Source organism: Pavona decussata, unplaced genomic scaffold (genome assembly GCF_977016875.1).
Source record: "Pavona decussata unplaced genomic scaffold, jaPavDecu1.1 SCAFFOLD_79, whole genome shotgun sequence".
NCBI classification, from domain to species: domain Eukaryota; kingdom Metazoa; phylum Cnidaria; class Anthozoa; order Scleractinia; family Agariciidae; genus Pavona; species Pavona decussata.
This window is the reverse complement of record NW_028145497.1, coordinates 647112-672374: the sequence shown is the minus strand read 5'-3', so window position 1 is coordinate 672374 and position 25263 is coordinate 647112. Positions and strand designations below refer to the sequence as shown.

At 37.9% G+C, this 25263-nt stretch overlaps 2 protein-coding genes and 1 long non-coding RNA gene across 3 annotated transcripts in view; 1 reads left to right on the top strand and 2 right to left on the bottom strand.

Moving 5' to 3' along the window:
- Positions 1-266: 266 nt before the first annotated feature.
- LOC146476144 (uncharacterized) lies at positions 267-2557 on the bottom strand. Its single transcript, XM_085114932.1, has one exon. It carries the CDS (start codon positions 2555-2557, stop codon positions 344-346), a length of 2214 nt encoding a protein of 737 aa, XP_084971058.1. The 3' UTR covers positions 267-343.
- Positions 2558-3973: 1416 nt separating this feature from the next.
- LOC146476143 (uncharacterized) lies at positions 3974-4546 on the top strand. The gene is made up of 2 exons (XR_014865706.1): positions 3974-4284; positions 4357-4546. It is a non-coding gene; the product is annotated as an uncharacterized LOC146476143 (long non-coding RNA).
- The window catches only part of LOC146476142 (polycystin family receptor for egg jelly-like), a 36006-nt gene continuing 15008 nt past the window's right edge, over positions 4266-25263 (bottom strand). Inside the window, exons 9-17 of the mRNA XM_085114959.1 lie at positions 24331-24789; positions 23256-23402; positions 21029-21220; positions 19413-19667; positions 18007-18570; positions 13922-14161; positions 11203-12915; positions 7840-8011; positions 4266-7538 (exon numbers count right to left, since the gene is read on the bottom strand). Of these exons, the coding sequence (XP_084971085.1) occupies positions 5242-7538; positions 7840-8011; positions 11203-12915; positions 13922-14161; positions 18007-18570; positions 19413-19667; positions 21029-21220; positions 23256-23402; positions 24331-24789 (6039 nt within the window). The 3' untranslated portion in view covers positions 4266-5241. The remainder of the gene's footprint in view (positions 7539-7839; positions 8012-11202; positions 12916-13921; positions 14162-18006; positions 18571-19412; positions 19668-21028; positions 21221-23255; positions 23403-24330; positions 24790-25263) is intronic.

Here is a 25263-nt window from a genome sequence, read left to right as displayed (position 1 = left end):
TAATAATAATAATAATAATAATAATAGTAATAATAATAATAATAATAATAATAATAATAGTAATAATAAAAATAAAATCTTTCTTTATTATAATATTCCAAGCAAAATTGATATTTACAAGTTAAAAGTAGAAAAAAAGAGCTATTAAAACCTATTTACAATTCAATATTTAAAATTCATTTCGATTAAAAAAAAAAGCGACTATTTCCAAGTACAACAGAGCTATTTTCAAGCACAATTTTTTAACAATAGTAAGACAAAAAATTTTGATGAAATAAAAAAGTTGTTAAAAAGATCCTAAAATACTAATTTACAACGTCACGCCATCATTCACTTTCTAAAATTAGCGGAGACACGCTTGGCTAGCGTTTAAGCGGCAGTCATCAATGAAATCCCCAAATGGAATTTTGTGAAAAGGTGTCCTGGAGCCTCGTACGCATGTGTGTACCGACTTTAAAATCTCAAAAGAAAGCAATGTTCTAATCCAAGTGATAGTAATGTGATAAGGTTCCTCATTCTTTTCTGAGAGCTTCTCGGCTAGGCGTTTGAGAAAACAATTGCAGTCGGCTCCCATCCCACCGTTGGTTCCAAAAACTAGGGGAGTGAAAGATCCCATTTCAACGTCCAGCACCCTCTGTTGGTACTTCCGCTTTTTCTCTTCTTCCTGCTCTTTAAAGATTGTCGATGTTGCTTTTCCCTGGTTACACTTGGAGTTAACATGCGTTACTCTGACATCGAAAAATGCTGTAACTCCTCGAGACCAAAAGCCCCCTGCCTTCATGTCCAGTCTTGCCTCCGGACTTGTCACCGCGCTTCTGAGGTTGAATTGCTCATTGTCGAGAGGTTGTAGTTGTGGTTCGACTTCAACGTTGGTGCAAACCTTACCAAGAAAAGAGGTAAGTAGGTTGCGGACGCCATCATGTCTCTGCGCCACGAACCCTCCCTTTTTGCATGACAGGGCATGGCAGACGGTATACTTCTCCCCACAAACACACTTGCTTGGTAAATCAGACAGGGGAAAATTATACCTTAAACGCAGAGAGTCTCTGAATTCTTGTTTATTCAGCACTAAGCCTTGATCGACAAGAGGTACTGCGGTAAGCCACGAGCTCGCACCCTTGTCTCTCGATTGGTTAACTGACCGCAGCAGATCCGAGGGTAGAGTGGAATCAATACTTTCCATTCTCGATTTCACCGACGCAATTTTTGAAGCTTGATGTTGTCTTTTTAACTCCTCCGTGGACCTTTCGCCTGCCACCATGAAAGTGCTCTGTTTGGTGATGGAATCTACGTGCGATGCTGTTATTGTCGTAGAAGCAGCAAACTGCTGTGGAGCTTCAAACCGTAAGTCAGGTACGCCAAGCCCTCCTTGAGCGGGTGTCAAAGTAAAAAGCTGACGCAGATTGCTAGGGATGGGCTCCGTTTGACCTAATAGTGTTGGGAGGAGTAAGTCGTCAATCGCCTCTTGAATAGGGTCAACGTAATCTTCAAACGACTCTATTGTGCGCATGAAATAGGTAAACTTGGATTTGTAACCCTTCGTGAAAACAGTGTAGGCTGCATGAGGCTGGCTCCTTGCTATCTCAGATAGGGCTTCGAGTTCTCCTTTCCATCCAAGGACCTTTTCCCGACAATATTGATCTTTGAACTCTTGAGATCCGATGACGGCCCCTAAGTGGCGCTGACCTTCAGTTGTAATATTAACCTCGTCTCCAAACACCTTCTTTGCCTCAACTGCAAGTACGTCCGACTTGACAATCAGCCAGCTCTTTGGTCCATTCACTAGATAACCATACTTCTTTCCTTCCTGACTCAGGTGATTGTACCAATTATACAAGGGCACGATTTGTCCACCCCCCGCAGAGTCGTCGGCTAGCCATACTTGCTTAACACCTGGTGTGCTTATCCTTAAGCTCTGGATCATGATAGATGTATTCACCGAGTACCAGGGCATGGCTAAGGGATCCCCCTGCGTTGTACCCTCCTGTGATAGTATCTCACCTCCGCCGCAAATAAAGAGCTTCGACGGGCTTCTGTAGGTGTTAATGATGTAAAGTGACATTTCCTTGCAGGTTATCTGGATGTTATGTAAGGCGACGGATCTGTTCATTTGGTTAAAGGCATTGCTTGCATCTATCAGTAAAATACCATCTGTTCCTTCTTCTGCAAACACTTGACTCATAGCATGTATCGCGGCCTCTGAGCCTGCACTATGGCCTGCACAAACCTGAAGGGGGCCCGCTGCGTCTTTGATCTCTTCCTTCAAAAATCCAGCGATAGTTTTTCCAACTATTCGCCTCAGGACCTCGCCAACGCCAATAGGTCGTATTCCAGGGTTTTTATCCAAGGGGATGAGTCTGCAAGAGGTGTAGCCTTCTAGCAAAGACGGGTGGTAAGCGATCTTTAACAGATTTCTTGTGAAAAAGGCAATCTCCTCTCTCAAAACCTTGCCTTCAGCCTTGAAATTCTTGGAGCAAAGGATTCTTCGATATAGCTCGGCATCCATCCCCGACGGCCCGGCTGAGCCCTTTGTTTTGGATGCAGTATCAAAGATCATTTTCTCGTCGATCAGGTCAAAAACGCCAGGAGGAATGTAATCAATGGGCCCGTATAATAAACTCTCATCTGCGATATCTGCCGCTCCCGGATGTTTCTCCTTCAGCCCTTCTTCTAATAATAATAATAATAATAATAATAATAATAATAATAATAATAATAATAATAATAATAATAATAATAATAAATACATAATAATACACGTTTTACCGATTCTTTCACCCTATTTATTATTCGCATACTACAAAGTCAACATCAACTGAAAAACAATTGGGAGGAAATCATCATCGAATACAAAACTGATATATTGTATTTGTCTCTCGGCCTTCTACATCAGCCTTTGAGAACCGTGTTTGGTGCACTTCTATGATTGGTCTGTGATAACTCCAGCCCAAAAGATTTTAAGGTCAAAAACGAAAATCGTCTGGCCGATTGGTCTGATAAGCAGAACCGAAATACTAACGGAGGAGGTGACGAGCTTGATAGAATAAACAACAAACGCTAGAATAACTGAAATATATTTGTTAAAAAAAAAATTAAAATAAATATATTTCAGTTATTGTAGCTTTTGTTGTTTATTCTTTTAAGCTCGCCACCTCCGCCGTTAGGATCAACAACTGTTGAAATAATTTGCTGATCCAGGTCTACAAGTGATCCGTCACCACTCATCGGTTTGTCGCTGTGGAATTGCAGATTTTATTGCAAGCAAAACCCTGAGCCGGACCTTATCGAAAATTGCCCACATTGGACCATCTTGTTGGCTTCGTCTATCGAATTCCGCACGGTTGTTCCGAATGCATTTGACGTAATAAAAATATTGAACAGGAAACTTTAATGTATTATTAGATAGAACTTTTCTGTAATGCAAGGAAAACGAACCTTCTCCTCACTAAAGTGAGATCGAACCATTAGCTGTAGCAAATAACGAAACGTTTCTAGCCTTTCTAGGATGCACTTGATTAAAAGTGTATTAGAGGTTTTCATAATTTTGATCATTTTGTTTATTCACTTGTTTGTTAGATTTTGTTTTCCGTTAGCATGCTTTATCTTTTCTATTTAAATATCCAGGATGACATCATAAAATAAAACAAATATAATAAAAGATTCCGATATTTAGCAAATTCTGGGCAAAAATCCAGTCCTCGTTCAGTCTGTTACAGAGGACTGTCCCTCGCTCTTTTTTATTATCTTTTTTTTTTTTTTATCTTTTTTTGCTATCTCCCGCCTTTCTTTGATATATATTTAGTTTTCTCAGCGTCCGCTTAACTAAGATCAAATCAGAAAAATATTATGGAGAAATTAAGCCTCTGTGAGGTAGGAGACTCCCAACTAATTCCCCCCCCCCCCCCCCCCTTTTCTTGGGAACAGGAAATAAGTCAAGAGGTAGGGTACTCAAGGTAAAGTCATTGAAATTTTACTATATTTCTTTTGATCTAACTCCGGCTAACATCAAAGCCATATGCCAGCGTCGTTATTAATTAAATTACTCAAACATTATTGAATACATGGCATTATTAATATCATTAGAATTAACCCTATGTAAAGAGATAAGCACTTTCCATCCACGCTAAGAACACAAAACTTCGTTATCATGCACCTCCGTTAGAAGAGAAGAAGTGGTCAACATTAGCTAGTTTCCTAATTCAATTTTGATAAAGCCAAACCGGCCCATGGTTCAAGAGAGCGTCTGATTGGCTGCACTTGTCTCTGACAATTTACGTATTTAAGGTAGCTGGAACCGATTTCTAGCTCTTCCCAGCACTTTAATTTTGACAGATCAATACTACAACTTTATGTAAGTTGATACAACAAAAATGGTATCAAACAAATGTTTGATGATTGGTGAAAACTTACAACTGATTCGTCGGCCTTATAGGTTACCATAGCAATAGCAAGACCTGTTAAAGACAACCCTAAATGACCCCCACTTTTAACTATCGAATTGTATTCAGCGTGTAAAGATACAACTTCTGGCAAAGTTTTAAAGAAATTGTGGGGAATAATTTAAAGCCACTTTAATTTTTGAAAATTTAAAGTGACTCTCAACCCTTTCCTACATATTTTAAACTTTGCAGAAAGTTGCGTCTTGACATTTACAATTCGATAGCAAAAAATGGGTGTCATAAAGCTTGTTTTTAGTTGTATTCACCTTAACCTGAAATTGAGGGCAGCTTTTAACAAGTTATATTCTGCTCTGGTGATCTAATTAATAAAATTATAGTGTTTTCTAACGTTTGGGCATTTGTTTGACATCATTGATCAATAGTATCCAATGATGAGAAGTGGTATTAATGATCGATGAAGGGAAGTGTTGGAAACTATTATGAGTCACCTTAAACCTACTTCGTTACTGGATTCCTTCATACGTATACTAATGAAACCTCAGAACACCTAGAAAATCCCCAACAGCGATAACATGTAGGAGTCGAGTGATCTTGATTTCTCCAAATTTTGAAGATTGTGTTAGGCTCGTCCTACTGAATGACATATAATTTTTTATTAATACTGTATGAAGTAGAAAATAGCAAAAAATCCTTCTCTGTCCTCACTTAATGATGCTATTTTAAGAGAATAAAGATGGTATGAAATTCGATTGGCCTGTTTACGAGGTCAGTTTTTTTTTTTTTTTTTTTTACCACAAAAATAATTTTGAATATAATTAATAAATGAATCCAAGTATTCTGTTCACTGCGATTCAGTGTACATGTGTCTAGTGTACTTCCATTTTGCCTTTTCTTCAAACTTCTTGAAAAGTTTGCTTTCCATGTTTACGCAATCGGGTTCAAATGAAATTTCATTTAACGCAGTGACGTATGTCGCAAACAACTGTTCAAATATCTGGTCCTCTTGAAGCTCGCTTATGGCCACACTTGCAAAGTTTCCAAGTAGATCGGCAAGCTTTGGTTCAACTTCAAGATCGTTTTTTCTATCACCTTCGTCCGAAGGTTTGTCTCCAATGTTGTTGAGACAGATTTGATAGTCAGCAAAGTCAAATTTTTCATTTTTAAGAATTTTCTGTTCAAACTGGTTATGTTCCTTGGCTGCTTTTTCCAACAACTGGTAGTAATGAGAAAGGTCTGGATCCATGGATTCCTCTTCACTTCTATTCGCTAGAGACGTACCTGCATCGCTCTCACTGAAACCAAGTTTCTCAACTGCTTTGTCAAGTAAATCATAATAGTGAGACACTCTGGATTCCACGAACCGTTCATCTTTATCGTTTAAATTATCTGTTTCTAAAAACGGGGAGCAATAACCAGAACTTGATTCCCTTCCGCATCTTATATCTGCTAAAGATTTGTCGCAGGTAGAAGATCGGAAATTTTGTGAGTGTTCTGTACACCTGCCACTGTCAATTCTACACGGCCTGTCTTCAGGGTGACAAACTGTTGAAGACTTCCTTGAAAGCTCACGATCGTCGTGATCAGATTCAGTAAAAATACTGTTGTCTTTTTCGGTTGGGCTTTCTGTTGATTCATCGCATTGCATGCTCTTATATTTTTCAATTTCTTTGCGCAGAGAGACAAGTGAAGGCCAAGTAGGCGAGTGTTCGTTGCCATGACTCTCCCCGTCTCTTTCCTGTGTGTAATCAAGAGCATTTTCAATAGACGAAAACGAGCCTTGTGGAATTTTGACAGTTCTTATTAGTTGTTGTTGTGATCCTTCCAGCCAATTTTCGTCTGGAGACATGCATGTACTAGTGTCGCAGTTTGACCGATTACATTCATCTTCATTTGCAAGACCTTCATCGGTTGCCGGCATATCATTTCCGCAAAAGTCATCGACTTTTCTTGTTCTGACGAAGAATTGTTTGAACTGGTGAAGCATATGGTCCACCACTTCAGCGTCTTTAGATTTCAAGTTCTCATCTTCTTGCACTTCGGCGAACGAGTCCATAAGTATCGTTAAGAAGACATTCATTAATATCATCACCATTATCATCATAAAGGAGAAGAACATGATTGGTCCAAATAGGCGGTTGTTCTCCTTTATAATTTCAAAATCAAATGCGCCCATAACAGTGTTAAATAATGTCTTAATTGTTGTGAGAAAGGAGCTGTATTCCACCAGTATGGGACCAAACAAAGAATAAAACAAAATACTGTATGCAATGTAGAATATAGCAAATACTATAAGGAAAGATAACAATGGCCTTGCTGCCCTTGAAATTGTTTGGGTAAACAGATATATCCTGTGGTTGAATCGGATCAGTTTCAGTAGCTTCATGGTAGCAAAAAAAACTAGAAACGCCAATAAATACCCAAAAATTTCGTCCCAAGTGGTAGCTTGAATGAAGCTAATAAACGTGCCCGGGTTGGATTTCATTCCATTAATTGCACTTTGTGTAAAAGATGTCCTCTGAAATAAGGCAGCAGCTCCCGTTAAGATTAGAATTATTTGGGAGATTTCGAGCCAATTCCATGGGTCCTTGAAGTACTTTTTTCCCAGTTGGTAGATTTTCTTAACTTCAGTGTACAAGAATATGGCGAAAAATACAGCAAGGAAAATCTCGCACACGAGCATGACGCTATCAAAATCGTTCCCAGAGCGATACAGTCGTGCCACTTTAATGTTGTTAAGGTATACGACCCCGTTTGTTGGAATCCATTCCGTTAAAAAGGTGGCAACTCCAAACAAGTTTACTTGGGCACTGTAAATCGCAATTTCAACGAATATAGCACGAGTCCTAGCGTCAATCCAGGCGTTATCCTTTAAAGTATTTAAATAACTTTGTGTAACATTGGAGAATGTCAAATCGAACGAGTAACCTCCTCCTCCATATGTACCCATAACACCCAAAAATGGAAGGCCACCTAGATCACTCATAGACTGATAACACCAGGGAGAACTGGTCATATTTGAGGTCTTGTTTGTCCTTTGCCAACCAGTTGTGTAATTGCCTTTGTCCTCCTTAAACATAGAATAGTACTCATTGCATACAGAAAACGTTTCTTTCACAGGTTCAGCAACTTGACAGCTTCCTAAAGATTAAAGAAATGGCAAGAAGATATCTTAAACTTCAATTGCTCCTCAATACAATAGCCTTCTTCATCCCCCTTGTTATGTCGGGGGTAAAATTTGTTGCTCACACAGGAAAAGTGATGTCTTTCATTGAAGCTGTGTTTGTATATCATGTGACATACCTGTAGCACAGCTGCGAATTTATAAAACAGTAGGAAAACCAGAAGGAATTGCCCACAAATGACCTTGTAATTACAACATGACGCAACTGCAATTATGATGTTTGTCAGATTATACGCCAAAGTAAATATTGTGGTTTACCTTGCTCGACTCTCAGTTGTCGAATGCGTGCCCCACCAACCAGATGTGAATTGCAGTCAACAGTGTATGGCTGTAATGGATGGCATCCCTCAGCCCAGTCTCGACTTGACGAAGACAGACTTGGTAAAACAGTACCTTCAATCCATTGCCAGTAGTTGCTAATGCCATCAACCTAAGGAAATCGTAATTATTATCATCATTAAGTTCACAATGAAACGATGAAAGATGTATATCTCATTTAGAATCTTAAAGAGGACGTGTCTAATAGATCTTTGTTATACTTCCTGCAGAGCACTTTTTCTTTAGTCAAAAGGGTAAAATAACTGAACTCTTGACGGAGTAAGGAATTATTTGAGAGATTTAGAATCGCGTTTATGGTAAACGGCGTTTAGGAGAAGTGTAAAATAATTTAGTAAGCGGCAAATGTAGGACAAACAGTACATAATCACGTCGTAATGTCTTCCGGTAAACTGTAAACTTTACTTGCTGTAAACGTAATTCTAAGCCCCTCTATTATTTGCTACGGCACATTTTGGAGACAAAAATGTCAGAACTTGAAAATTAAACATTAAGCTTCACTTTTTTTAAGTTGCCATTATTTCTGACCAAGTATGGTTTGAGACACCCTTCAGTATAGTTTTTATTCAATACACCTCGACAGAAATTTGTAATAAAATTGGGATATTACCTTTCATTCAGCTTCTGTTAATACAGAAAACGTTTTGGGTATTTTAAAGAACACCAACTCCCCCTACGCTACTCCTTAAAGATTTTTTTTTTTTAACATAAAAAGCAAAAGAGGACACTGAGCACGCACAAGTTGTTGTTCAAGTTCTTTCGTTTTCTTTTGTTGTTTGTTTTTCTGCCCGACACTTACACCAACGCATTAGTTGACACCGCTATTCTGCTATCGGGAAACACCTTGAAACACAACATGGCAACAAAAGAGCAAAGATCGATCATTTTTTTAAAGTCCTAAAGAAATGCAGAAGCAAGTTTGATTGCCTAATATACGAGATGCTGTTTATAAAGGACATCAAGCCTTCTCTCAACACTCAAAGTGACTCAATTCGCACCAAATTTTTCACTTGACACTTTCGTTTCTTTTTCTATTGGTTCGTTTTGTTTTACTTTGGGTAATATACCCATAAGACACACAAATATTTTATTGCTTTACGTCTTTATATATTCTTGTTTTAACTTTTACCTTTTTGACTTGATAATGGCGTGGAGTAACGCCGAAACGTCGTCCGCTTTTTAGAGTTTTTAAAAATGTTTTTAAAGAATCTTTTAGCGTTTAACTTTTCGATAAAATGTTTGTTTTTCTGTTCATTTATAAAGGGAGTATTCTAGAGCAAAGCCTTTTCTAATCATGTCGATGGTATACAACTGAACGTGTAGCTATCGTCCTGGATCTCTAACCACTGGACATAAAAGAAATGTTATTTTGAAGCATTGTTAAAATTGATACAGCGTGACTGCAGTATCAACTTTTCGTTTTTATGAAGAACTGTAAGTTAAACTATTGATAGATTCAGTACACTAAACATCCATTTGGATAATATATATCTTTTATCGCGATCCTGGGGGATCTTCCCATTGCGCTGAGACGTCAATATAAAGTCGTATTGCCGTCTCAAAATGACGGTTTTTGATTGGCTCAAAGACTGTCACGTAGGCATGGAAGCACGCCACTTAAATGGGTTCGGCGCGCCCAGATCAAAATTTTACTTCTGTGAATGAACATGCGACGTTGGATGGTGTTGTTTACATCATGAGTTTACAAAGCTTCTGACACTGTTCAAGGACAACTTATAATATCTTTTTTGTGGTGAACATGTACCATGATACAGCGGATACAACTTTTTTCTTGAAGGTAAGCGAAAATTCGATGAAGAGAAATTTTACTTAAAAGACTTTTTCGAGTGTGAAAGCGGCCATGGTAAATAACAATGAGCTTAAATTCCAATAAATTATGGCATTTTCAAAGCAAAAAGGATCTGTTTCTTTTCTGGTGTCTCTTATCTCCAAGAGCTCTGTTGCGTTCTCTTTCATGGCTCAGGTCTGTCAATTTGATCTTCTTGTCGTAGCGCCGAACGGCAGACTCGGTAATTTTTACAGTATTCTTCGCCGCTTGATCTCTTTCAAATTTCTAAATCTCCACGGCATCTAAGCTAGGATAACAGTGCTCTGTTTTCGTTTTTGGGTACTAGTATGATTGCTTTTTTTATTCTTGCTTCTAGTTGTGAGGATTATTCATCACTGTTTTCATGATGTTGTTTATATCTCGGCGGTAACAAATTTTCAATAAAATTTGCTGGTAAAATGTTCAAACCTACTAGCTCGTCTATTTCATCAATGGTAGGTGCTTTATGGACTGTAAATTTTTGCATTTTCTTTGTTTTGACGTAAAAATTAAAGCCAAAAATTCAAATAACCCGCCCCGAGAAAAAATTTCGCGCACGGATATTACCATGGCTACAGTTTAACTGAAGTAAGAATTTCTCTTTCAATCAGCGCACGATTTGTACTTTATCCGTTTGCTTTCTCCAACAAAATGTCAGTATCGCGATAAAAAACTAAATTCGATTTTGAGACGGCAATACGACTTTATATTGACGGCATTGAGAGAAAATATATTCCGTATTGGGCGACTCCGCCCAATACGGAATATATTTTCTCCCAACTAGTCGTCAATATAAAGTCGTATTGCCGTCTCAAAATCGAATTTAGTTTATAATATAATTCAAAGTCGCCCACCACTTTCACCTCAACTGGGCCAGTTTATAGCAAATTAGTTAGTGGAAGATGTTAGTTGATGCGTAGTGAGCACCGTGTCAGCTAAACCAAACTTAACGCCATTCGATTTAACATCGCAGTAATTTTCTTAGTAGCGCTCATTGGCTTGTTTTTGTGGAGTATCTGCTCGGATGGTCTCAATCGTGGAGTTGATTTGTATTGAATAGCCGATGTAAAACAAGTCTTTTCTTTGGTCACATGTCAGCTTGGACTTTTGTAAAGCAAGAAAAATTAGTTACTCTTGTTTTCGAAGGAATAAGAATTGTTCCTAGAGTGCGAAAACCAACCTCAACTCATGAATTCGGGGAATTTGTTTGCATTGGCTTAAATTTTCTAGGCTTAAAACTTGGCTTAAGAATCCGAACCGATCAAACTATGTTACGATACACAAATGTCCCTTTCACAAGGTTTCAAAAGGACTTTGGAAAACATAAAACAATATTTGTAGTTTTTTATTGGTTTTTTTTTGGGGGGGGGAAAGTCTTAAAAAATGAAGTTTACTGGGTTTTTTTTTAACCATTTCATTTTATTACCTTTGTATGACCACCACAACAAATCACTTACCTGATTCAACTGTTGGCCAGTGTAAACTCCTCCTAGGTAGGTATCTTCGATTAGTTTAGCGACGAGAAATGCCTTGGGATCACGTTGCCCAAAACTCACCATAAACAAGGCGAGTAAGAAAAGAACGTATATGACTATCTCTTTCAGGATTTCATACATTCTGATTTCTCGTTGTCTCTTTTCTCTGGCATTGTTAAGCTCGGTGAGGTCTGGTGGTTCTATTTTGATTGGAAGTTGTTGGTCGTATCTCCGATACATAAATTTCTCGAATTCAGGAAAACCTTGTTCGCGACCATAACCACCATCATTATTTTCATCGTCATCGTTCATGTTACTGTCGTTGAAATTAGTTGCTTCCATCTGCTCTTGCGGTGTTTTGGTTAAAAGAGCAATAGATAGAGCAATGAACAACACTAAGATTGGCTGGATAATGAAAACATCCTGGACAAAAGATATCAATAACGATAGAAGCCAATGTGTTGCCTTCTCTTCTTCAAACTGAAAACCGTATAAGGTGACGAAGAAAGCTGACACAGCTGTGATAAGGATTACTCCGCACCATCCAAGATATACGAACCAATGTGGTAGTTTTCGCCTCTGTTCTTTAAGTGACCCTGGACCCGAAGCGAACTGTTCGTTGATCTGTACCTCAACACCGTAGTCCTTAGACACTTCAAAGTTACCCTTATTTTCTTGTCCTTCGTTTTGGTCTAACCCTGCAAAAAAGCTCTCACTGTCACAACTGTCTAAATTTCTAGTCAACCACTCCACGGTCTTCTCATCCGTATTCACAGTTTCGACTGGTGGCAAGCCAACGGCTACGTTTTCAGTAGTTAGTTCATCGTCATCTGCGTCCTGGCTGCGGTACCACTGCACTATATCCTCAAATTCGCCTTTGTAAGCTTTTGCTCTTTTTTTTGTCGTTCTGCTCTTCGACGACGATTGTATTCCTTTCTTTTCTTTCCGTATTTTCTGGCTCACGTTTCTAAAAAGACCTGCAATTGCCAGATTTACGGGCAAAATAATAACACTGCTTATAAGACCAATGTAGATCTGTCGAACGGAGAAGGTTATTGGCCCCAAATTGAAAGTTATCGCGGGATCTGACTCTCCCTTGTCAAGCTGATAGAACATTGCATTTGCCAACATAGCGCAGTAAAGCAAAGCTAAACAGCATGACAGGCGCTGCACTGTTGTGAAGTTGCTTAGTTCCGGTCTCACAAAAACTGAAAACCACAAATGGGTGTCTGTGATACTCCTCTGCGAGACATTGTAAAATAGATGACTGAAAGACTTCAAGTCGTCCTGCCTCGCGGGTGGCAACTTTCGCAGAACCTCGCCATCATCAAACTCCACCGCAAGCCAGCGATTGCACAAGAACACAAACATGCTGTCGTCGGACAAGTCACGTACAATAACTTGTTTCAAATACCAGGAGGGACTTGAGCCTGCATTATTATGCCATACGTTTAACGTTGTAAGCTCCCCTAGGTGGTAAGGGGTGGCAAGAAGAAAGGTGTCCATTCCAGATCTCTGAAATCGCTCCACGTTGGGATCATGTAGTCGACGGGGACCGCTGTCTCCATCTAAACCAATTAAATCAACACAAACGTCCGCGGTTGTACCTGCACCCTTCCTCATCCCTGTTAATACCAGAATTTCATATTTGTGACGATGCGACGGTTCATTGTCTTCCAGTGGAATGGTTTCAGCCTGGAAAAACAACAACGATGGCCAAGAATCCGTTTAAAAGAGGGATAAATTGTCGAAGGTTGTTAATGCGAAAAATGAGCAGCCAAAGTTTTTTTTTCTTATTTTGACACTAATATTTGGTATATGTACTAACTACATATTGGTTGATCGAATATGTAAGGTGATCACTAAGAGCTGACGATCTGGGACCAGAAGGCCTCCTGTAAGTTGAGATGTATACTACGTATTGTTCCTTAATAATAGGTTATTAATGTGAAAACTAGACAGGATAAGTCTTAAATTAGAATGGTTTCTTGAACCAGCTGGCTCTTGAGTTACAAATATTTAGGAATTTTTTTGTTGTTGTTGTTTTTGCCTTTTTCTGTTTTGTTTTTTTTTTTTTTTTTTCCCTTTGTTGCTTTAATTCCACACATTTTCAAACTTTAGTTAAATAAGTTTAACAGCCACTGAATGTCATTGTCATTAAGGGGAGCAGGGATGGCACAGTGGTGAGAGCACTTGCCAGTCCCACCAATGTGGCCCGGGTTCGATTCCCGGACTCGACGTCATATGTGGGTTGAGTTTGTTGTTGGTTCTCGTCCTTGCTCCGATGGTTTTTCTCCGGGTTCTCCGGGTTTTCTCCCTCCACAAATACCAACATTTCCAAATTCAAATTCAATCTGGAATCTGAGGGCCACAGGTTTGTCAGTCGTGAGACTGTTGATTGTCATTTTTATCTCCTAGTATAGTGTACACTGTTTTAAGAGTATCCCTATTAAAGCATTAAAGCATATCACCCTCGTTAAACAAAGTTGATTGATTGATTGATTGATTGATTGATTGATTGATTGATTGATTGATTGATTTAAATTCAAATATTAAAAGGGATGTTTCAAAACTGGGTCCGTTGAGAAGTTACAACCATTAATGCAGGCTGGGATAAACTATCCACAGGTGTGTTAATGTGGTTACTGCGGACAAGTGAACATTCTGTGAGTGAAAGACTTGAGTGTAAAAGAATACGAACCTTCTTTGCATTTCGGATATCCAACCTTCTTGCCCAAATAAGCAGCAAAATATAAATGCCGAAAATAGAGACGACAGTGGACAGAACGATGGGGCTCGACGAACTGGATGACAGTTCCAGGAAGCCTGTCAGCGCTTTGTCAAAATCGATAGCATTTGGAGCAACAACCACTTGGCCAGCAAACGACGTTAGATGATTGCAAAGGCACTGCACTTCGCTAGAATTCGTTTCTGGCCCAACCTGTCGTAAGATAAAGTAACGTTATTTCATAGATATTTGTTTCCAAATGTTGGCAATTGTATAGCAAATAACGACGTGGGGAATGAATTGTGACATAGGTCTTGACTTAGTTCATGCTTCATGTAAATAGCGAAACATTCGAGAACGAGCAATGTGATGGTCCTTTTCATCCCGGTTGAAAAGAGAGTACCGTGCATCATAACCGCAGGTATCGCGTGGAATTTACAAGGAGGCCATTGCAATATTAGTCGAGTACAGAGAGTCAAATGACATCGAACAAAAGAAAACAGTTATTCAAGAAATGAAAACTCTAATGAGAACTCACAATCTTATAGACACCTGGAGCTGCAGACATCCAAATGAACAAGCAATTACGTGGAATAATTCATCCATGAAAATCTATTGCAGATTAAATTACCTTTTTATATCAAAAAGCATGGAGTCTGCAATCCAAAACGCTAAAATTGTGCCTAACATTTTTTTTTCCGATCACTCTGCTATAACTCTGTCAATGTCCCTAGAAAGTATTGAAACAGAGCATGGCCCCAGGTTTCTAGAAATTTAATAATTCATTATTAACCGATAAGTGTTATACGGTCTTATACGGAGATGATAACAAAACAAATACCAGAGTTCATCTCCAAACATTTCAACCTCAGGAACAAAGGCTTATTTTGGGAAATGATCAAAATGGAAATTAGAGCATCAACAATAATTTTCGCTAAAAATAAAGCTAAACAAAAACGAAACGAAGAAAAATATTTGCTTATGAGATTCAACCAATTACAGGAAAAGATAAGAACAAAATTTAGCGAAGCAACGAAAGTTGAAATGGATCGATTCAAAAAAGAACTAGCAAAAATTGCCTCTAGAAAAACACGAGGAGCGATGACACGTAGTAAAGCACAATGGTACGAGTTCGGTGAAAAGAACAACTGATAAATATTTCAACAACCTGGAAAAAATAAACCACAAGAAGAAACACATAGCCTAGTTAACAAAAGAAGGCGGTAACATAGTTCACGAGCCTAAACACATTTTATAAGAAGAGGGACGTTTTTTCAAAGAAATTTATCAAGCTAAAAATGTCTGTCCGGAATCTGCCAATCTCAAGCACCTTTTTGACGGCCTGAATACTCTCAAACAGGAAGAAGCGGAGACCTGCGAAGGACTGCTAACCTTTGCGGAATGCACCAATTCACTGAAGCAATTTAAGAATAACTTAAGTACTTCTGGAATGTCATTGGTCAAATCCTAGTTGATAGCTTTAACTATGCTTTTGAAAATGGTGACATATCAATCTCACAAAAACGCGGTATTATATCGTTAATGCCAAATAAAAGACTAAAGACAAAAAAAACCCTCAAAAATTGGAGACCAATCTCCCTATTGAACAACGATTGCAAAATGGTCACACAAAGGCTTTAGCTTTACGCCTGGAAAAAGTGTTACCCACGATTATTAGCCTGACTCAAACGGGATACGTAAAGGGAAGCTATGTAGGTGAGAGTATCAGAATCATAACAGACATGATGTCCTTTACTAAAAAGAAAAACATTCCAGGCATAGCGGTCTTTCTTGATTTTGAAAAAGCTTTCGATTCTATTGAATGGTGCTACCTTCAAAAATGCCTTGGAATTTTTTAATTTTGGTCCTCAATTACGACAATGGATCCCAGTCTTGTATAATAACATATTAAGTTGTGGTTTGAACAATGGCTTTGCCAACAAACATTTTAATCTAAACAGAGGTGTTGGACATGGTTGCCCACTCTCTGGGATCTTGTTTGTTATTTGTGTAGAAATTTTAAGCAATGTAATTAAACGCTCAAGGGAAATAGAAGGTATTCAAATTGATCGAAATAGCTGAAATCTATAAAAATAACCCAGTACGCTGATGACACAACTGTTTTTGTTAAAGATGTTCGGTCTGTTCACAAGCTCTTTGATCTTCGGCAGCAATTTGAAAACTGTTCTGGTCTTCAAATAATCCAATCTACATCAGAAACACTTTGGCTGGGATCATTGCGTCAGAGAAAGGATTCCATCCATTCTAAATCTAAAATTAAGTGAATAGCCTGTCTACTCCTTGGGTGTATATTTTTCGTATAATGAAGAACTTACCACTAAAAAAAACTTCTTTGAAAAGTTGCCTAAACCTAAACTTAAAAAGACACTGAACATTTGGTCGCCTCGAGATATATCTATATATGGAAGAGTAAATGTAGTCAAAACGTTGACAATATCCAAACTAACATTTATCTGCAGCGTGTTAGACACTCCAAAAGGGTTTACCGATGAAGTTAATAACATGATATTCGATCACATATGGAAGTACAAGAATCCAAAACTCAAAAAAAAAAAACCCACTATAATCAAAAATAAGAAGGAGGGAGGACTTAACATGTTAGATTTTACGTTATTTGATAAAGCTTTGAAGATAATCTGGATAAAGCGCCTGTGCGCTAACGATAAAAGACCATGTAAATCTATCCCACTATCCTTACTTTCCAACGTTGGCGGCACCCTTCTTTTCCGGTGTAACTATAACATTCAATATCTACCCCTAGATGAAATCTTACCAAAATTCTGTCGAGATATAATTTCCCACTGCCAGAAAACTAAAAGCAAAAAATTAAAAACAAAAGGAGACGTTTTAAATCAAATAATATGGAACAATCAGTTTATTCGAGTAAACAACTTTTCTGTTTCTTTCCCTGTTTGGAAAAATAGGCATTGAAAATCTCTCGTGCCTTTTCGACAACGAAGGTGTCACCTTGATGACTTTACAACCTTCATGCAGAAATACAACGTCAAGAGTAATTTTCTACAGTATTATAGCCTTCTATCTGCAATACCACAGGAATGGAATACTATTCTAAAGCAGGAATGTCTTCCACCGTCAACTGCCAGTTGACGGTAGAAGACCACTCGCAATCGAAAAGCTCACATGTAAAACAATTTACAATACTTTACTCAATCACCAGCACTTCCCTCCTCCAACTGCAGAGAGAAGACTCATTGAACGCGGTTTCATCTTTCAAGAAAGGCAAAACATCTACTCACTTCCTTCTCGTGTCACAAATGAGGTAAAATTATCCATGTTTCAATATAAAATAGTTCATAATATCCTGTATACAAACAAAATTCTGTACAAGATGAAAAAGAAACAGCAATCCGATTGTCGTTATTGCCATGATATTGATCAGACACCACTCCATTTATTTGTGGAATGTCCAATTGATAAATCCTTTTGGAATAAATTTACAAAGTGGTACAACGCTATATGTAGAGGAAACATTGCGTTGGAGCAAAACGAAACTATATATGGGATTTTAAAATTCACATCGTCCGGTCTAACCCTAAATCACCTGATCATAATTTTTCTTTTCATTGACGCAGTACAAGATGACAAAAGACCCCAGTTCACAGATTTTGTCACCCTCGTTAACGAAAAAATTGAATTAGAAAAATATATTGCGATTACGACAAATAAACTACTTTCTTTTAATAAAAAATGGTCCAACATTTTTAAACAACTAATTTTTGGAGTCTAGCTGTGCAAATGCAAATACCGTTACTATCCATTTGTAAGCAACTTAACTAAATTTATCAATTTGTAAGTAATTGTATTGTATCGTAATGTCACTATTGTTTATAGTAGCGTAAGTATCGTTTCGTTTTGTTAGTAATATCGTATTTTAAGTACTTTCGTATTTTTTTAGTACGATATTGCAAATAGTAAGTACCACTTCACAAGAAGTATTTCTTAAGTAGTGTGTTGTACTTTGTTTGTGCACTAAATAAATAAAGTGGGCTTTAAATAAAAATAAAAAATAAACTTACTCGGCATCCAGCACCGCTCCATTTCTCTGTTATCTCGTTCCAGAAGAAGCATGTCAACGAAGATATCTTAAGGCTGTACGACGCGTTAAATACGTATTTAGCATCTTTAGGCCGGCTTGGTATTCCTTGCACCTGAACATAATGTGTTCCTTTCTTCATAAACAAACCTGACTCTAACAGAAACAATTTTGATTCGTTTCTTTGAACAGACAAGGAAACTAGGTTATTTTGTACTGATGGTCTTTTCTCATGTGCCACCATTAATTTCCACTCTAGTATTTCGTCATCTTTAGAGAAGAACTCTATGGCTATTGCAATCTCTTCCAGGCTTTGATTGAAGGTGTGAAACTGAGATGATGTTCCATTGACTCGCAGTACAAAGTTCTCGTTATCTAAGTCAAAGGGCCCCATCTGATGACGAATTCTGATGTCTATTTCTCTTTGTAGATCGCTTAAATTAACCTTGCTGCCATCCGTTTGTTGGATTTCCAAAGCAACGACTGAAGTGCTGACGTTATCTCCTCGTTCACAATCATCATATGGGTTACCATCAAAGGCGACCATCTGAAAAGACGTTTGTAATGATTAGAAGAAAATGTGGAAAAAAATGGACATTGTAGGTGGGGAGTTGGGACTATTTGTTTAAGTCATTTTTAAAGAAAAATGTTAAAATACATACCTAAGAACAAGAAAGCGTGGGCGTGTCTTTGAGGTTTATCTCAAAGACTGATAGAGGTCTAGACGTTGGTCGCAAGGCTACCGATGTTCTTCACTCCAGAAACGAAAACAAAACAAATAAAAATATTTTAATTGTTTGTGTCGCGGACCGGCCAATCATGAAGACACAAGGACTTAAAGAAATGGAGAGGTTGCGCCGGTAACAAGACCTTGCCAACAAACAGTAAATAACAAACAGTACCTAGAGCTACACAGGTTATTAGTGAGCTATATACGAGGTGAGAGAGTATCATTAACCCTTGGATCACAGAAGGGAATAACTTTAAATTATCGTTGGGCAGGAACAGAAACACTGAATATCAACTAACAATAACATATTTTAAAATGCCCTTAAAATATTTGGTACCTATTACTTAGGTACTTAAAACGTTGAAACGTTTTATTAAGTATCATCGCTCTTAAGTCCCAAACCTGCGTTAAAACGCAAAATTTCATTCTACAACAGGTGACATGTTTCTGGAATTATAAGCCACACCCAGTTTCCTTCGCATAATAAAAGGTAAAACTTTGCGTGACACGAGAAGTGCAAGGCAAACTGGTCTTGACGAGGGAAAAAAATTAATTTAGATAAAGTAACGGACTCAAATAAAACCGATACCCGAGCAAGACGGAGTGACATCCTGCAATATTCCGCAACACCTAGAATGCCTGTTTGATCAGGGCTTTACCTGAAGACTCGCTGCATCGTCCTCAAACTTCCCCTTCTGAAAAAACCCTAGCTTTGGAAGTATGAACTGTCCCAGCGCGCTGCCAAGTATGGAACCATTCTTCAATGTGTTAACCAGTTCCTTACGGAGTACCACTGTCATTTTTGTAGTTTTGATTACTGTGTCTGGATCACCTGGTGACTTGGCTTTTAAAATAGCCGTGAACAATTTGTTCATTAGTTGAAGAATCTGTTTGGCAGCTTCTCTTCCTTTCTCCTTTGAGACAACAGAAATATCAAGAAAATTCAGAAAAACCATAGTTAATTTTTTTTAATGTTCCTTTATCGCTTTTCATTCTGTCTCACCACCTATCTGCCTATCCCTTCATAACGTGGTTATAACTGACCCCAAAAAAAAGTGCCTACCGACCGCCCTCCCCAAATGAAGAAAGCTAGTTAACACAGCTCATTCACTGATTTAATTAAAAACAACAACAACAACAACGCAGAAACGAATGGATCGAAAGACAAAACATAGTTTATAGTTTGGCTTTGCGCATGCTGACGTTCTAAGGAATCAGCTTATCCTTCAATTGACTTAAATAAAACAGCAGTTACACTTTCTCTTTGCCAAAAAATGTTCGTAGAAGTTGAATGATCTGGTAATAGGCTACAAGTCTAAATTCGAAGATAGCGGATCCAACACAAATAACTGACGTCGGTCGTAGCCATTGGGTAAATGATTCTTAAAATAACTAATAAATACAGTGTAAGAGAACAAAAAGCAACAATATATCACCACTACGCCGTATTCCATTTAAATATGACTCTAGATATCCGACTTTGCTAAACACTAGAGTGCGTCTAGTAGTCTTAGGATCAATGCTTTTGTATTTCTTCAATAACGTTGTTATCGTTGTTGTTGTTGTCGTTCTCAAATCCAAGAGGGGTTCTAACCACCCCTTTGCTTCTACCACCGTGCTATGTGGACTTAATTGTATGCTGAACTTACTTGACTTTCGTTAATAGAGGTTAAGTTATTAAAATTAGAATTCCTAAATTCAGCCCCCAGCTTTCGAAACCTTCTAATTTTGTTGTGTTCTCTGCTTTATTGTTGTTGTTGTTGTTGTTGAAATCCATCGATTATGCTGGAAACAGTTTATACGACATGATATACGACATGAAGACAATAATAAAACCCATTTACGCCTTTTTTCCCTTACAAATAATTAGCACAACCCCATGATGAAAGTAACACTCACGTGGATGCCTGGTCACATGGCCAGCAAAAGACTCCTAAAGGGTATCGGCTGAAAAGTGAATATCTGCCACCCAGGCCCCAAGGGAACTGAAAGCTACTCACTCGGAAGAAGAGACATAAAAATCCTATTTGCAAGCAAATATTTCCTTTGTTTAGTACTATAGATCGGACATATTTACAATTGAGAATCGCAAAAAAAAAAAAAAAAATACACGGGAAATAGCTTAAGGGACAGGCTCTGGACACCAAACGGAGTTTCTCTTGGGAAGCACCAGACTCCTCCTCAGCTCTGTTTCAGTTGCTTCCCCCCCCTCCCCCCCCCCCCAAACTATGCCTGACGCCTACTAGAGAAGAGCCATACACAGAGAGATACTTACTTTCACTTCGTCGTCGCATCTATAAACTGGATCATTAAGGCTAACTGGTGAGCCATTCAGTATGCTGTTTAGCAGGTTAACGGCAGCTTTTACGATCGTCATTGCCATTTTTTCCAGGCTAGAAACTGTAGTTCCTGGTTTGTCAACGGCAACAGCATCCACTATGTTAGAAATCAATTCAATGCTGTTGTCCTAGAAAAAAAGCGATATCCAATGAAAGAGAAGTGCGATTCACGTTCGAGCCAATGTCCTGATCTTCCCCTTTAGTCTAGATAAATTTCACACTGGCGTGTACAATGAAGGGTCATAAGGAAAATTATGATGCGTGCATGTAATTATAATTGCAAATACAACTTACAATTTTAGTGTCATTTGCGAGTCGACCGTAGACATTTAGAGGTGTGACAGGAATGAAATGAATTAAAGACCATTAAACTAAACAATACCTCCACAAGTTAACGCAAAAATTGTCAAGTCTGAAAGAATAACGCTTTCTCAAGTTTTGTTTAATAAGAACGTTATTTTCTTAGAGAATTGACTATGACATTGGCCAGAAGTTTAGAACACACTGTGAAAATCTACAGTCTGCAATTTAGTAAGAATGTCTTTTATTCATCCTTTTGTTTTGGAAGGTAAACCTATTATTGGAGTAAATGTGTATTTAGTCAAACAGCCAACAATGTATAAATGCATATCAGTGACATACTGTAAGCTACGATATTCTCCTGGCCACGTTCAAGAAGGGTATTGAGAACATTTAAGAACATACAGTCTGACTACTCAGCTTACGATACATGACATGACGTGACATGAATATGACGTGACGGAGGTGACATGATACAATTCTTACAATATATGTTACCCAATTTATCAACGAGCACAAAACCGGAGAAGAAAGTAAAATTTCTAGGTCTTAAAGTTACACATCTAATTGCGATGTGATTAAATATAAAGTAAAATAATAAACTGTTATTCATCTGCCTCCAATTAAATCGTGACCATCATCAGCTCTAGCGAAATCGTAGGACTATGAAATGTATGATCTCCTCCACCCTTAGGTATTCTTACACTTGAAAACATTTACAAATTTAAGGTGGCCCTTTTCACACATAAAATTACTAACAATACTGCTAATATTCCTAACAGTTTCAAAGGAACCCTAACTCTTGCCTCTGAAGTTCATAGCTACAACACCAGATTTGTATCAAACCTTAATTTTCATCGACCGAGTGTAATGAATAATTACGGAGCTGCCACTTTTGCATTTGCAGGGTCTAAAATTTGGGAAAAAAATTCCCTCCAAATTAAAAAAGCTCTCATATTATAGCTTCTACAAGCAGTACAAATTGTACCTTTTAAATACCCAATGAATATTGTGGGTATTTAAAAGGTACTGCCCTCATTATTAATTATCATTTCTATTGACAACAGAAAACTATTCAAAAAAACAAATACATGAAATACTTATCAACATTTTAAAAAAAGAAAATGCTTACCTTACACCTTCTTCAATTCTTGAAATAATGAAAAGCTTCTGAATATGTAACAATCCTTTAATTTCTATCAGCTAGCGAATCCCTTTTTTGTGTGTTACTTGTTTGTTTACTACTTATTTGACTTTTATTTTAGTCAATTCATTTGTAAACACCAAATGTATTTGTATTTAGTTTAGTATAAACATACCTACCCGCCTCGACTAGCTTCAGCTATTTGCGGGTAGGTATATAAGCACCTTGTAACCGTCTATTTTTAATAAAGTGTTGTGTTGTTGTTGTGTAGTATGTTTCTATTATTGCACTTTTCTTATTCTTTACTTTTTTTTTTTTTTTTGCTCTATTTAGTTGCACGTTATACGCCAGTTAGTTGCACGTGGCAGTGACCAACTCGAAAGCCTAAGCTCCTTTGGTCACTGCGCACATTTTACTTTTCACATTTATGTGATTTAATACTGTTACTTTTCTTATATATTGTAATTTCCTTTTGCCGTAAACCATTGAAATAGTGCATAATAATAAAAACCTTAAAACCTTAACCTGACTATCTAGTGTGTATGCATCGAATAAAAAAAAACTCTCGGCGGAGACTCGATTCTTTACAACTTTGCTCAAATTTTCACTTCTCAGACAGTTGCCAGGCTATTTAATCACTGATACGAGAATTATATTCCCAAACATCAGTAGCATTAACGGATTTATTCACTATCTATCAAACAACTGGGTATATTTACCCGTGCATCTTGGGTCAACACTTTGTTATTCTCCGTCACCCTCACAACGGCGTCGCTTATAACAAGCAGCTCGTTTATTGTAGTGGATTCGCTAGTTGCTAAAACTTTCGTCACCGCTTTCAGCTTGGAAATACTCTTTTCAATTATCTGTTTATAAACAGATTAACACTTCATCAGAGCTACTGACAATTACCAAATTTGGTAAAACTGCCCTGCCCGTCTCCGAAAAATTGGGAAAGTTTTGCTCAGGGATCTATGTAGTATTTCTGAAAATACAAAAGGCATGTATAGCTACATGTACATTTTACAATTAAAACAGCCGGGGAAACAGGAATTTGTGGACATTACAATTACAAACTACTGTAGAATTTTAAAGAGGTACGATTTTCACTGATCAATCGAGTAACCTCAAATATAACAGTGGGAGGTTGATTTTTTTAATTGCATGCCAAGCGACTTATAACATATGCGCGTAATGCAAGCTGACCGACTTTGATACCACTGAATTCTTCCTATTCTTCACTCCACTAGAGCTCGTCTGCTTGGCGTTTGAATTTTTAAAGCCGTTATCGAGTCCCTTTTTTCATCCCCTTTTAAAAGCACCAATATTTGGGCTAAAAATAATTCTCAGCAAAACCATCACTGAAATGCCCTAAAAATAGTTATTAATCCTTTAATTTCCTTCACCAAAATCCTCCATAAAAAGCTAGAGTAATGATCATAAAGCTAATGAAACTCTTTCACCACTACATCAGCAAGCACGTCAACGTCAAAACAGGTACAAAACGTAACAATAAAAGGATGTCTACGAGTCAAAAACCCGCGGTAGACTTTTCCGGGATTCCCTGGATAAGTACCACCTATGAACACTGGAATACTGCTTTATTCTTGGCTTATGTGGAGCTGGTGTTAAGCAAAGTAAAACACCAACCATTTATTATCGCGAAAGCCTTTTCTTTCACAATGCCACTGTTGTAATGGCGGTGGGCGGTGCCGTCGCCATAAACGCGACAACATTGAAAATTAACGAATTAAACTTTTATCACTTTAGCAAAAGCAAACACCGATGACTTACCTTAGCACGCTTAATTTGCTTCGGTGACATAGGTGGCTTAGTTGGTGCCAAAGTAATAGTCACTGCTGTGGCAACTTTGTATTGCCCAACGCCACCGCCCTGCTGTTGTTGTTGCTGTTGTTGTTGCTGTTGCTGCTGCTGTTGTTGTTGCTGCTGTTGCTGTTGCTGTTGCTGTTGCTGTTGCTGTTGCTGTTGCTGTTGCTTTTGCTGTTGCTGTTGTCCTTGCCCATTACTATCATGGCCGTTCCCGCCTGATGGAACATTTCCTGCTGACTCGTCATCATCATCGTCTTCGTCGCCACTTGACAGCAAAAGCTGCTCTAAGAGATTTACAACTTTTTGGGTCTCCTCTCGAGCTTGCTCTGGGTTGCTAATGTCAGTGGTGGAATTCTCACTGTCCGAATCTAAACCGTTCATAACAGCATCAAGGTCCACTGGAGCCCTCTTTACATTTTTCAGCTATCATAGATAAGAGTGATAATCTTTTAAAAACTGTGCCTTCTTGTCAAGCCAACAAAGTGTTATGACAACAATTGGACAACAAAGAAGAGAAGTGAGAGATGTAAAAACGTCATAAGTCGTTTCATGCTCTGATAAAAAGGAAGTTAAGCAAAAAGGACAATAACTTCTAAAATAGAACCAAATTCTCCTATATTAGGTTTTAGAAAATATGAATCAGTTTCCTTCAATCTATTTTTGAAAAACTAAAACGTTCTTGTCACATCAGATGCGATGTCTAAACTCTGTCGAGAACACAAAATAATGAAATTTAAGATATCTACTAGAAACAGAGTAAGATGGGTGATTTTCTCATTTTCTTTTTTTTTTTTTTTTCTGAATGTAAACTAGAGAAGTATTAAACATGGGACAACACCTTATCTAGTTTTGTCAATGCTTATTCCCTATCTGACGAAGAATGAAATTGGTCAGTTG